The sequence below is a fragment of the Octopus sinensis genome, linkage group LG25 (assembly GCF_006345805.1).
Source record: "Octopus sinensis linkage group LG25, ASM634580v1, whole genome shotgun sequence".
Lineage (NCBI taxonomy): Eukaryota > Metazoa > Mollusca > Cephalopoda > Octopoda > Octopodidae > Octopus > Octopus sinensis.
Genome location: NC_043021.1, coordinates 11,036,648 through 11,052,376, shown reverse-complemented (window position 1 = coordinate 11,052,376; position 15,729 = coordinate 11,036,648). Strand labels below are relative to the sequence as shown.

Sequence of the window (15,729 nt, the reverse complement as noted above, 5' to 3'; positions counted from 1 at the left end):
GAAAGGATAAAAGTCAAAACTGATCTCGGCAGGTTTTGGACTCTGGGTGTTCCTTCGATTTAACTCAATAAGACCAAAACGAACCCTCGGTTGTTTCCGTGACAACTCGACAATTCACTTCAGATATCTTCACACACACGCACACACACACAGACAAGAACAAACACGCACACACAGAGACAAGAACAAGCATGTGCACACAACCCATTAGCTTTCTTCTCCTCTTCCCATTTTAGCAGCTGTCACGGAGATATCTCTTTCTTGACGAGAAGCCAATGCAAAAAGCTATGCGTACCAAGTTCTGGTGTATTTTGAATTTCTGGCCAGGAGGTGTAGGCTAGTGTTACAGGACCATGAAGCGAGTTCCAGAGTTTTGAGAATTTTTTTTTTTTATGTTTTAAAGTTGTTTCACTACATCCATCCTTCAAATCACAGAATTTTTGAATATCCAAAAACCCCAGCATGATATGTCTTTGAACGCCCACCACTGTGTCGGTCATTGTAGCTGAAAATTTCGTTTTTTAGACAAACTAATTTGACTAGATGGTTTAGGTGGTTTGAGCAAAATCCAAACGGAACACCGAAGTAGCAATTGTCTGAAAAATTGCTGTCAACTGTCGCCTCATTCGTTCTCTTGAAGTCCTTTATAATACCGATCTTACATTTATGATAAAATGGTGACAATATTACTAAGATATCAAACGTAGTCCTAACACTGGTAGAACATCTGTAGGAGCAAGAAAACTTTAGTGAATAATTGATACTTACCTCTGGTTTTTCATCTTCACGTTTGACTATTTCTTTACTCTAAATATCATGGCAGAAAAAAAATGAGTAAGAAATTGTAAAGGATAGATATTCAAACAAAGTTTTCTAAGTCTCAGAATATTTTATATTATTATTAATAATATTATAGAAATATTAAAATTTCTAAGTCTCTCTAAAGGAGACTACAGCAGCAGTACTAGATACTAATAGTTATCGCCAAGCTAATATGGCAGTCCAGAAACATAGGACGAATGCTGCCATTGATTCACCAAGCTAACATGGCGGTCCAGAAATATAGGACGAATGCTGCCGTTGATTCGCCAAGCTAATATGGCAGTCCAGAAATATAGGACGAATGCTGCCGTTGATTCGCCAAGCTAATATGGTAGTCCAGATATATAGGACGAATGCTGCCGTTGATTCGCCAAGCTAATATGGTGGTCCAGAAATATAGGACGAATGCTGCCGTTGATTCGCCAAGCTAATATGGCGGTCCAGAAATATAGGACGAATGCTGCCGTTGATTCGCCAAGCTAATATGGCAGTCCAGATATATAGGACGAATGCTGCCGTTGATTCGCCAAGCTAATATGGCGGTCCAGAAATATAGGACGAATGCTGCTGTTGATTTGCTAAGCTAATATGGCAGTCCAGAAATATAGGACGAATGCTACCGTTGATTCGCTAAGCTAATATGGCGGTCCAGAAATATAGGACGAATGCTGCCGTTGATTCGCCAAGCTAATATGGCAGTCCAGAAATATAGGACGAATGCTGCCATTGATTCACTAAGCTAATATGGCGGTCCAGAAATATAGGACGAATGCTGCCGTTGATTCGCCAAGCTAATATGGCAGTCCAGAAATATAGGACGAATGCTGCCGTTGATTCGCCAAGCTAATATGGTGGTCCAGAAATATAGGATGAATGCTGCCGTTGATTTTCCGTCAAGTGTGCCATTGGGAAAGTCTCGCAGGCTAGGTGAGACTTTAGTGGTATGACATTGGGTTAGGGTTAGAGTTTAGAGGTTATGTGTAAATAACCTAGTAGACTGCAAGCTAAATTCCTGGAGGGGGACACAAAAGACAAGTAGGAAGAAAGGTGACATGGTATTAATATATAGATCTACAAGATATGATATAACTACAACAAGCAATGTTTAGTTAAGCGAAAGGCAACCATCTGAAACAATTTGGTTACATGAGAAGGGCGTGGTTGTGTGTTAAGAGGTAAGCTTCTCAACCATATAGGTCCGAGATCAATCCCACTGTGTGGCATTTTGGCCAAGTATTTTTTCTACGACAACCTCAGACCAACCAAAGCCTTGTGAGTGGATTTGGTAGATGGAAACTGAAAGAAGCCCGTAGTGTGTGTGTTTGTATCTGTGCGTGTGTGTGCTTTTGCATCTGTGTTTGCATCTGTTTGTGTGTGTCTGCATTTGCATCTGTGCATGTGTGTGTTTGCGTCTGTATTTGCGTGTGTGTTTTTGTCTACATCTGTGTGTGTTTGCGTCTGAATGTGTGTGTGCTTTTGCGTCTGTGTTTGTGTGTGTGTGTTTGCGTCTGTGTTTGTGTGTGTGTTTTTGTCAGCATCTGTGTGTTTGCGTCTGTTTGTGGGTGTGTTTTTCACCCATCACCACTATTTTACCACACTTGTAGCATTCTAAATTTTTAAACGGACAGTCATTTTTAAAATGTAGACCACCGTACCCATAGCATAGATTCAGTCTTTGATATTTTTTGTCTATTTTCTTATTCATTACCTTTTGATATGCCTAAATCTGAACGCAATCTTTCTCTTAAATTTTATTTGCATCATGCTGTAGATTAATAACCCTTTGCCATTCTTCTGCTACTGCCTGTACAGTTAAACTTTGGTCCTATTCTAATTTTGCTAATATCCGGGAACGTATATCTGCATTTTGTTTGCAGTAAGCTCTTGAACAAACATTAAAGACTAGAACATGTTGAGAGTCAAATCATTCAATCTGAATTTCTCACACTCTCTATTAACCATTTCGGTGTAGGTGACAAAATCTTCATTCTCTTTTTTGACCAAATTTAAACATTGCCAGCGAGTACTGAACAGGGAACTTCTTTCACTGAATATTTTCGATAAATTATTGTTTCATCGAAACAAATCTCTCCCGGCTTCTTCAACAGAATATAATTACTATAGTTTACGTATTCGGTAGGGGATAGCTTTCTTAAAAGTAGTCGTAATTTTTTCTTGTCGGAGCAACTTTTATGCACTTTGAAGATTTCTTCATATCTACGAAAATATGCAGAGAAGGTAATCCCTTCTTCTGGATTATAGTTGAATTCTTCAGCTGAGTTTGCAAGGCTGTCTGGCAAGTACGGACCTGAAGTATTTTCAGGCTTCTTCCACATTAATTCCAGCAACTGTTAGTTTTGTTGTTGCTGCTACAACTGCACCACAGCGGCCAATAAGTTCTCCATGTTAAATGATTTTGTTCCTTTGGTTTCGTACCAAAAATCAAAAAAAAATTTCAAATGTCCAATGCAAGCATCGAACAGCTCATCGCTACTCTTATGCCCTTGTATTGGATATATAACATAACGAAGCAGGTGGGATGGTGGAGAAAACTATATACACAACTCAGTACTATTACTATTTCACAGGACTCAACGAGCTGTATCAAAGGCTTACAGTGAACTGCTTACCAACACGAATTCCCAATCGTTCATAGTTCTTTACTTTATAATAATGAGTCAATCCACCTATTAATCAATTGAGGGGTGGTCAGAATCACTTCCACCACTAGGCGCAGGAGTGGCTGTGTGGTAAGTAGCTTGCTAACCAACCACATGGTTCTGGGTTCAGTCCCACTGCGTGGCATCTTGGGCAAGTGTCTTCTGCTATAGCCCCGGGCCAACCAATGCCTTGTGAGTGGATTTAGTAGACGGAAACTGAAAGAAGCCTGTCGTATATATGTATATATATATATATATATATATATATATATATATATATGTATGTGTCTGTGTTTGTTCCCCTAGCATTGCTTGACAACCGATGCTGATGTGTTTACGTCCCTGTCACTTAGCGGTTCGGCAAAAAAGAGACCGATAGAATAAGTACTGGGCTTACAAAAAGAATAAGTCCCAGGGTCGAGTTGCTCGACTAAAAAAAGGCAGTGCTCCAGCATGGTCGCAGTCAAATGACTGAAACAAGTAAAAAAAAAAATATATATATTTCTATATATATATATATATATATATACATATATGAGTGTATATTTATATGAAAATTGAAATGTGTTTAGTACTTACATTTTCCTCAACTTCACGTAACTTCTTTGCTATTTTTTCCTGAAAAAAAAAAAAAAATAAATAATAATATTGCAGGATATTAACGTGAATACAAAAGACGACATGAATAATCCAGTGACAAGAATAATCCAGTAATTGTTGCACTTGGAAGTATCAGCACTCAACTACCAACATGGCCGAAAAAGATCGGTGCAAGTGTGAAGGTAGAACACCTACAAAAATCAGCATGGCTTGAAATTGCAAGAATTCTTCGCAGTGTTTTTGAAGCATAACTAGTAAAACAAGTGTCACCTTAATCTGCTGACTGGACAGCTGACACTTTCCATCATACCCAGCAAAATAATAATTTAATAATAATAATAAATGCCCTGGTGCAGTACCAGGCAGTGGCTCTCATGGCTTTTCATTTTAACTGATTGGAAGTGTTACCATGTACATGATTTTGTCTTGGTGTAAAAGATGGGCTACAGAAAATATTCTGCTCAATACCATAGATTTGCTTGTCAGTTGCTTAACCAGTTGAGCATGTGCCTTAGTCGCTGACAATATGTGCATCTCTGATCATGAGCAGAAGTAGTGGAGGAGCATCATAGCCGTGTGCTGAAAGGAATTCTTGGAGGTTTGGATAATTCTCCTTTGGAAACATGGGTGGTTCGTTCAACATCCTTAAACAGTCCTTATTCAGGGACCTTTTGAGCAGGATGAGACACTCGAGCTGAAAAAAATTCTAACTAGGCCCCATCTGCAAGGTCATGCGCTATTTATCTTGATATGGTGGAGGTGCAATGGCCCAGTAGTTAGGGCAGCGGACTCGCGGTCGTAGGATCGCGGTTTCGATTCCCAGACCGGGCGTTGTGAGTGTTTATTGAGCGAAAACACCTAAAGCTCCACGAGGCTCCGGCAGGGATGGTGGTGATCCCTGCTGTACTCTTTCACCATAACTTTCTCTCACTCTTACTTCCTGTTTCTGTTGTACCTGTATTTCAAAGGGCCGGTCTTGTCACTCTCTGTGTCACGCTGAATATCCCCGAGAACTACGTTAAGGGTACACGTGTCTGTGGAGTGCTCAGCCACTTACACGTTAATTTCACGAGCAGGCTGTTCCGTTGATCGGATCAACCGGAACCCTCGTCGTCGTAACCGACGGAGTGCTTCCATCCATCCATCTTGATATGAGATCACCCTGTCGCACACATACAATTGTGATGCATGTGCCTGGTGTACCCTTATCAGACAGGTAGTCATGATGGGTATAATGGGCTTTGTATATTTTATCCCAGTGTCACTTTGATGGTATGCAATGCTCTCTCACTCAATAACAACAACAACAATGATAATAATTTCAATTTTTGGCAATTTTAAGGGAGGGGTAAGTCGATTACATGAATCCCATTGTTCAGGGATTCATGTAAATCAGGTAGGTAGGTAGGTAGGTAGGTAGGTAGGTAGGTAGGTAGGTAGGTAGGTAGTAGGTAGGTAGGTGGTAGGTAGGTAGTTAGGTAGGTAGGTAGGTAGGTAGGTAGGTAGGTGGTTGGTAGGTAGGTAGGTAGGTAGGTATCTATCTATCTATATCTCTCTCTCTATCTCTCTATCTCTCTCTCTCTCTGTATATATATATATATATAATATATATATATATATATATAGATAGTACAGGACTCTTGACATGTCCAACAAAGCGTGATGCCTAAACCAATCAGCTTAAGAAATTGAGTGATACTACACACTGATTGGTCAGAATACAGTTTGCAAAACCCAGCACTCTGGAGCCTACCCAGCTGTATTTATAGCACAGAATCAATCATCTTGCTACAGTCAAAAATTGTGAAGCATGACTGTCACCACTACTACATGAACCCGAAGATTGCAGAATTCAATGCATGAAAGTACTAGTTCAATCAGAATGAACATTTAACATTCTACTATTTCATTTTATTTTATTCAATTATAATATATTATCTTATAATATATCATTATAAGATTGTAAATAAAACGTGAAAATCAGACAAGGTTGGAATTCCTTTTATTAATATATATATATATATATAATATATATATATATTATATATATATATATGTGTGTGTGTGTGTGTGTGTGTGTATGTATGTATGTATGTATGTATAAATTCTTTTCACTCTTTTACTTGTTTCAGTCATTTGACTGTGGCCATGCTGGTGCACCGCCTTTAGTCGAGCAAATCGATCCCAGGACTTATTCTTTGTAAGCCTAGTACTTATTCTATCGGTCTCTTTTTGCCGAACTACTAAGTTACGGGGACGTAAATACACCAGCATCAGTTGTCAAGCGATGTTGGGGGACAAACACAGACATACACACACACACATACACATATATATATATATACACATATACGACGGGCTTCTTTTTAAGTTTCCATCTACCAAATCCACTCACAAGGCTTTGGTCGGCCCGAGGCTATAGCAGAAGACACTTGCCCAAGGTGCCACGCAGTGGGACTGAACCCGGAAGCAGTGGTTCGTAAAAAGCTACTTACCACACAGACACTCCTACGCCTATATATATATATATATGTATGTATGTATATATATATATATGTGTGTATATATATATATATGTGTGTATATATATATATATGTGTGTGTGCATGTATGTGTATACGAAAAGTGAAATATGGTTAGTACTTACATTTGTCTCTTTATCTACATCCTCTAGAGCAAATACTTGGTTGGTTTCTCCTCTCTGCAAATAATAATAGCAATAATGATAATAATAATAATAATAATAATAATAATAATAATACCTCAATCCTTTCTATATTAACCAAAATGAAGTAGATTGACAAAATTTCTCTTTGAACCAGTTGAAGACAGACAAGATGTCGAAATATCGTTCACTAGATAACAATGGTGTTTTTTAAAAAAAAAAAAAATTTTGACTAATAATAATAATAATAAATGCCCTGATGCAGTACCAGGCAGTGGCTCTCATTGCTTCTGATCTTAACTGATTGGAAGTGTTATCATGTACATTGTTTTGTCTTGGTATAAAAGATGGGCTACAGCAAACATTCTGCTCAATACCACAGATTTGCTTGTCAGTTGTTTGACCGTAACCAGTTGAGAATGTCCCTTAGTGGCTGACGATATGTGCATCTCTGATCACGAGCAGAAGTAGTGGGGGAGCATCATAGCCGTGTGTTGAGAGGGATTCTTTGGGGTTTGAATAGTTCACCTCTGGAAATATGGGTGGTTCTTTCTACATCCTTAAACAACCCTTATTCAGGGACCTTTTGAGTGGGATGGGCTACTCAACCTGAAGAAAATTCTAACTGGGCCCCACCTGCAAGGTCATGTGCTGTTTATCTTGATATGAAATCACCATGTCGCGCACATATGGTTGTGATGCATGTGCCAGGTGTACCCTTATCAGACGGGTAGTCATGATGGGTATATTGGGCTTTGTACATTTTACCCCAGTGTCACTTTGATGGCATGAACTGCTCTCTCAATAATAATAATAATAATAATAATAATAATGATCCTTTCCACTAAAGGCACAAGGCCTGAAATTTTGGGGGTGAGGACTAGTTCATTAGGATCATTTGACTGCGGCCATGCTGGAGCACCGCCTTTAGTCGAGCAAGTAGACCCCAGGACTTATTCTTTATATGCCTAGTATTTATTCTATTGGTCTCTTTTGCCGAACTGCTAAGTTAAGGGGAGTAAACACACCACCACCGGTTGTCAAGCGATGTTGTGGGGACAAACATAGACACAAAAACATATACACACATACATGGGCTTCTTTCAGTTTCCATCTACCAAGTCTACTCACAAGGCTTTGGTCTGTCCGAGACTATAGTAGAAGACATTTGCTCAAGGTACCTATATGGATAGACATATTAAAAGAGGACCATGGGAAAACGCATTTAAATAAAAGGGTTGTGAATCCCTGTACTAGATAGAGGGATAGTTTTGTTCATTGTTCATAAGTCAATGCAGGTGGGTATTGAAGACGAGGAAGAGAAAAAAGAAAGAGAAATGAAGAGGGAGGAAATATAATTGTGAGTTGAAGCTAAGAGTGCACAGACAGGAAGAATAGAGTACAAGAAAGAGAATGAAACAGAAAGGAGAAAAGATAGAACGTATTAAGAAGACGGGATTGGCAGCACAGCGTGAGCTAAGTAAAATACCATTGAATAAAACATATTATGCTAATTCATTAACCAGAAACTGACAATGATAGAAGCAAATTCCCATGCCAACTAAAGGTCTCACTCTTAATACAATATATATCTTCTCTTTTTATTCGGAAGCACCCCTCATTAATCCAATAGAGCCTTCTGATTGGTCTAGAATGATTAATATCCTGAAGTCTGAACAACAAGGAAAGCCCGGACATAAACTAACGAAGAAGTATGCATGTCCAATTAATGGGCTTCCATATGCTTCACTGATATTATAAATAATATTTAATAATATATTATGGATATGGTGAAGTGGTCCCCAAAAGTGTCTTGCCGAAACATATGTAGCACTGCATTAATAAAAATATAAAATCTCTCTCTCACTCTATATATATATATATATATATATATATATAATATATATATATATATATATATATATATATATATATATACATACATATGATAGATCGTTATATATACATATAGATGGTTATATATATATGTGATAGATCATTAGCCACTACACACATTTTTTTCTCTCCTTGTTTTTTCTGTGTCCCTTTCTGTAGAAGAGCGTAGGCTCGAAATGTAAAAGACTTTTTCTATTCCTGAGCATTATACTAATACATCTGTTTGTTTTGTACACCACATGTCTTTGTCTTTTGTATTTTTCGTAAACTCTCCCTATATATATATATATATATATATATATATATATATATATGCAGAGAGAGAGAGAAAGATCTCAGCCGGAATCTGAGAGGTACAAGGTTGGTTTCTTTTTTTCCCGTCTTCTAGGGATATTTACTCAATTTTCTAGTCTGTTTTCTCAGATATCTCACGTTTGAAATTTACTTTATTTTCTGTAAAAATACCAACTTATTCGACGCTTCTAAGTTTGTTGAGACATACATGCATACATACAAATACATACATACATACAAACGTACATACATGCATGCATACATACATATATATATGATAGATCGTTAGCTACTACACACATTTTTTCTCTCCTTGTTTTTTTTCTGTGTCCCTTTCTGTAGAAGAGCGTAGCCTCGAAACGTAAAAGACTTTCTATTCTTGAGCGCTATACTAATACATCTGTTTGTTTGTACACCACCTGCCTTCATCTTTTGTTTATTTTCGCAAACTTTCCCTTTATATATATATATATATATATGCATACATACTTACATACAAACATACATACACACATCCATATATACATACAGACAGACAGCCTAACAGATGCGCATGTGTGTGTGGTGTGTGCGATTTTTCTTTCAGTTTTATTTCAGTTTTTCTTTCAAAAGTTCAAGACTTTTTGAGTTAAGAGAGTTCCTGGTGTTCGTAAATATGTGTATGTTTGTGGAATTGTCGATACATACACCGAAGTGTATGTACATCTATTCGCCTAAGAATCTCGGACAGCGAGTTTTTAGAATGTCTTTTAGATCTTCACTGTGCCACTAATAGATTGGAGTATGCATACATGCATGTATGTACCACTGGTACCACTGTATGGCCACTGGTGGTGGTGTAACACACCATACTAATCATATCTGCCAGGCATGTGGAAGAGAGTGTAATTCGACAGGAGGACTTAAACGACATGCAAAGGTACATGAAGCCCAGTTACAACTACAGCTGGCTATTACTGGTAAAGGTTTTAGTTGCCAATTCTGTACAAGACATTGTAGATCTTTGGCTGGGCTAAAAAGTCACATTTGATCACAGCACCAGTAACAGTTAAGCTTCGGGCAATGGCCATACTCGATAACGTGGGGGCAGCCATAATGTATGTATGTATGTATGTATGGTGGAATGATAGAGCAAAAGGGGCACAAGAAGCAGCCAATAGAAATGATGTCAAGGGTTTGTACCCTCATGTTAAGGAGGTATATGGCCCCAAATCTTCTGCAACAGCTCCAGTGAGAACAGAAAATGGACATTTGCTTCTGACTGACACAGCTTCTATTCATAAGCGCTGGGTAGAATATTTTTCTGCACTTTGAATAGACCTATTTCTTTACTACCCACAAGGAGCTAAACACAGAGAGGACAAACAAGGACGGACAAACGGATTGAGTCGATTACATCGACCCCAGTGCGTAACTGGTACTTAATTTATCGACCCCGAAAGGATGAAAGGCAAAGTCAACCTCGACGGAATTTGAACTCAGAACACAGCGGCGGACGAAATACCTATTTCTTTATTACCCACAAGGGGCTAAACACAGAGGGGACAAGCAAGGACAGACATAGGTATTAAGTCGATTACATCGACCCCAGTGCGTAACTGGTACTTAATTTATCGACCCCCGAAAGGATGAAAGGCAAAGTCAACCTCGGCGGAATTTGAACTCAGAACGCAGCGGCGGACGAAATACCACAAAGCATTTTGCCCGGCGTGCTAACGATTCTGCCAGCTCGCAGCCTTTGAATAGACCATCATCTGATGACACAAGGATGAAAGAAAAATCGAACACCTTCCTTTTATAGAGGAGATGGCATTTGAACCAACTCTTAAATGACGTTTATTTAGCTGTGAATAAGCTGAATAACAATAAGCCTTCAGGGTCAGATGGAATCTGTGCAGGAGTCTTGAAATATGGACGTCACAAAATGTTTGAACTCTTAAATATATAAATTTGTCACTGTTGGAGAACTGAGAAAGTGCCTCAAGACTGGATTGATGCCATTTTAGTCTCCTTGTATAAATTGGGGCCAAATGATCTGTGTGGTAGTTTTCGTGGGATTTCGCTTTCGTCTCTAGTTGGAAAGGTACGTGCCCGCATTCTGTTAGAACGTTTAAATGCCTTCATAGTTTCAAATGTGGTGTCTGAGTTTCAATGTGGTTTTCGCTCCTCCAGGGATACAGTTGATTGTATCTTTGCAATCAGACAATTTCAGGAAAAGGGCATTGAACAGAATCTTGCTCCAGTTCATTCAGATGGCAAAAATGAGTAATCTTGCGGCGGACAAGCGTCCCATCCAGGTGGGGTATATATTCACCACAAAAGCAAGGAAACCGGCCCCATGAATCTATATAACTCGGAAAGGATCCTTATCCTTTATAAATGTGTGCGTGTGCGCATATGTGAGTGTCTTTTTAATTGTGTTTGTCCCCTGCATCGATTGACAACCGGTATTCGTTCGTCTACGTCCCCGTTAGCTAGCAGCTCGTCAAAAGAAGACGATGGAGTAAGTACCAGGCTTTAAACGAAAAATACCATCACCTGGGTCGATTTTCTCTGTCAAACCCTTCAAGGCGGTGCCCCAGCATGGCTGCAGTCCAGTGAGTGAAGCAAGCAAAATGTACGAAGGTAAAAAGTTGAGAGTTCTTTAAGAAATTACGAGATTTACTGCTCAAGATACGGAACTAGCAAATACAAACCAGGTGTGACTGACTGATTGCAATCGCCTACAATAGGACCACAAAATTGTTTTCTACAAAGAGATTCAAATTTAAGCGAGAAATTTCACAGACAGCCAAGCATTGACAATGCAATTTTTTTTTTTTTCGTAATTGTGGTCGTAAAAATGCTGCCAAACTAAGCTTCGTTTTTATTTAACCAAAGTCCCGTCAGCAGATAAATGGTTGTTGACAATCGATAATAACTTATAATGTATGGGATTCATAAGGACCAGCTGCAAGGTGCTATAAGTTCACAGGTAGACACTCCTGTGGATTCTCGTGTGTGTGTGTGTGTGTATACTTTCGTTATTCATAAGCTCCAGCTGCGGGATACTGGGAATTCACAAGCTCCTGTGGACACTCACATAAAGGATGTGTGCAGACACACACACACACACACACAGAGGCCATACCTGTGTCTATATATGTGTATATATAGATATATGTATGTATACATACATATATATATATATATATATACATACATACATATATACATACATATATATACATGCATATATATGTGGGCACACACATGCATATTCCTATGTGTGTGTGTATGTATGTATGCATGTATGTACGTATGTATGTGTGTACCTGTGTATATAATTCTCAGATCAATTGAGCAGCCATTGTATTTCATTCAGTAGGTTTATAGATTCTTCTCCAACCATACGCACTCTTCTCTGATATAAAAACATGGATGGATTATGTCATACTAAGTTGTGTAAAAAAATATCGTTGATATACTTTTCGACCTTGTGCTGTATTTAAAGTTATTTATTGGGTTTACAACTTACGATATTCTTTTTATACATTTTTCACAAACTTAATGGTAGAACGAAAATACGTAGACTGGTATTTTCTCACAGACACTAACAAAATAGCTCTTGTGTGAAGACGAATATAAATAGGCAAAGAGAGAGAAAAAAAAATGAATACAAATACAAACGAATATTTACATAGGTAATTTCTAAGTTCAGGTGTATTAAGAAAAATATGCTAATATTCGTTCCAGAAATATTAATAACCTTCGCTATGCAGATGATACAACCCTGCTGGCGGAGAGTGGTAAGGATCTGGAGGATCTTGTCCTGCTGGTCAAGAAAGAGAGTGAGAAATTTGGGCTGTACCTCAATGTTAAGAAAACGAAGATCAATGTCAACAGCAGCCACAACAAACACCAGCATCAAGATCGATAAGGAAGAGATCGAAGTGGTTGATGATTTCATCTTCCTTGGCTCCAAAATAAATCGAGATGGTGACTGCACTGCAGAAATAAGACGGCGGATAGTACTAGGCAGAGAGGCAATGGTCAGCATGAGCAGGGTCTGGAAGAGTAGAGACATCAGACTCGCTACCAAATGCAATTGTCTTCCCAATAGCAACATATGGATGTGAGACCTGGACACTAAAGAAAGCTGACCAGAAGAGAATGAATGCATTCAAGCTTTGGTGTTGGAGAAGACTTTTACGGATTCCATGGCCAGCGAGGCTCACCAATGGAGAAGTTCTTAAGCAGATCAGGCCGAAAATGTCGCTAGAAGCTAGGATCACCAAGCATAGATTGGCATATTTCAGTCATATTATGCAGAGAAAATCCTTGGAGAAGGACATCATGCTCGGAATGGTCAGTGGCAAGAGAGGAAGAGGCCGACCAAGAACCCGCTGGCTTGACACCATCAAGAGTGATACCGGAATGGACATAGCCAATCTGAAAGAAGCGGCCCAGGATAGAACTGACTGGAGGACACTGATCCAACGAGTAATCGAGAGTCGACTTTGACTGAGCGGATAGATAGATAGATAGTTAAAAGGCGACGTGTTGGCAGAGATGTTAGTGCGCTGGACAAAACGCTTAGCAACATTTCATCTGCTTTTATGTTCCGAGTTCAAATTTGAAAGTCGAAGTAAATACCTTGTGAGATTACTACCTGACCTTCTAACGATTCTGCCATTTTATCATATTTCTTTTGCTTGTTTATTAGAAAGACATCTTTTTGAACTCAGCAAAAAGTTTGAATTGTTCTGCTTAAACTTATTCTCTCTCTCTCTCTTTCATGCACATACATACATACATATAGGCGCAGGAGTGGCTGTGTGGCAAGTAGCTTGCTTACCAACCACATAGTTCTGGGTTCAGTCCCACTGCATGACACCTTGGGCAAGTGTCTTCTACTATAGCCTCGGGCCGACCAACACCTTGTGAGTGGATTTAGTAGACGGAAACTGAAAGAAGCCCGTCGTACATATGTATATATATGTGTATGTGTGCGCATATGTTTGTACGTCTGTGTTTGTCCCCCAAACATCGCTGGTGTGTTTACGTCCCCGTAACTCAGCGATTCGTCAAAAGAGAACGATCGATTAAGTACTAGGCTTACAAAGAATAAGTCCTGGGGTCGATTTGCTCGACTAAAGGCGGAGCTCCAGCATGGCCGCAGTCAAATGACTGAAACAAGTAAAAGAGTATATGCGCAGCCGTAAGTGTGTGGTAAGAAGCTTGCTTACCATACAGGCGGCGAGCTGGCAGAAACGTTAGCACGCCGGGCGAAATACGTAGCCGTATTTCGTCTGCCGTTACGTTCTGAGTTCAAATTCCTCCTTACCATCGCTTGACAACTTATGTTAGTTTGTAAACATCTCATTATCTAGCAGCTCGCAAAAGAGAATGATAGAATAAGTACTAGGCTTACAAGGAATAAGTCCTGTGGTCGATTTGTTCGACTAAAAGCGGTGCTCCAGTATGGCTCCAGTCAAATGACTGAAACACATAAAAGAATAAAAGAATGTGTGTGTGTGTATGAATTAGAGAAAAACCACTATTGTATAATTCAAACAATGATAGACATAAACCAAGTCATATATATATATATATATATATATATATACCCAATGGGTTTTCTTCCAGCCGGGTTCATTCAGAAGCAAGTTTCTTAATAACACGTCCACGCCTGTGTCTATACATACTAAGTTAATCCAATATTCCTATTATTTCATCACGTCACATAAGAAATAAAGGAATGCCATTAAATACCAAGGTAAAGATTCTAAAAAATAGGAGAAAGAAACTGTTGCTGCGAATTATAAGTATTTGCATTCTCGTATTTAAAGCTGATAATGAATATGTCAACCACATTTTTTAATACTGAAACTGGAGAGGAAAGGATCTCAGGTTGCACAATCCCAATATAATATATATATTATATTTACCCAGGGCGCGTAAGCGAAACCAGGGTATTGTAGTCGCTCGTTTTTTTTTGTTTTTTTTTGTCTCTTTGTCTCCGTATTTGCAGAATTACTGGGAAACGACAGAAGGGAGTCAGGACTATTGATTAGGTTGCAAGACGCAACGAAAATTTTAGGCAAATAAAAGTAAGGGATCTTTTCGGTTTGAATGGCAGTGTTTTCTAGCGGTGTCATATGAAATTGTCACCCATAATTATGACCCTAGTCTCGATCTATTGCATTTCAATCTGTTTTAGGGTTAGAGGTGGGGGGGAAGGGTATCTTTTTTTCTTCACAAATGTAAATAAACCCAATCTGTTACTTAAACGAGGGACATATTCATACCACACAGAATGTTTTTTTTACCTCAATAGACGTCAGTGATTGGTTGAAATTGTAGAAATTGAAAAAAAAACAACAACAAATATCTTACAAACTATAGAATTTTCTCAATAAAGCCAAGAGAAAAAGATGTTTTATAAACACATTCTACCAGTTGCCGTTCAAACCAAAAAGATCCAAAGTAAGAAATAAGTGGAAATTTTACCGGTGAGTGTGTTATATTATGAGGTACAAAAAGAAAATGACTCTCCCCAGACACGACACAAGGGATTTTCTCCAAATGTGGCAGAAATACTCATTGAGTGACGGGTTCGAACTCATTACTTTGGTTTGATTATCTTTAAAACTGGTGGACGAATGAATCGAAATGTTTTTTTTCTCTTTATTACATATGTGCATTTAGTATACGTTCGTTTATTTATTCATCGATTTAAGAGATATGGCTGTTATTTCTAGCACATGCCTCTTTTTCAAAATTATAGGTACGTCATATTTTCCGTGTTTT

At 38.6% G+C, this 15,729-nt stretch overlaps 1 protein-coding gene across 1 annotated transcript in view; it reads right to left on the bottom strand.

Annotated features, from left to right (window-relative positions):
• LOC115224352 (sodium-dependent phosphate transport protein 2B) overlaps window positions 1–15,729 on the bottom strand; it is a 51,608-nt gene that overhangs the window by 15,828 nt on the left and 20,051 nt on the right. Inside the window, exons 2-4 of the mRNA XM_029795227.2 lie at window positions 6,730–6,783; window positions 4,062–4,100; window positions 769–807 (exon numbers count right to left, since the gene is read on the bottom strand). Coding sequence (XP_029651087.1) covers window positions 769–807; window positions 4,062–4,100; window positions 6,730–6,783 — 132 coding nt within the window. The remainder of the gene's footprint in view (window positions 1–768; window positions 808–4,061; window positions 4,101–6,729; window positions 6,784–15,729) is intronic.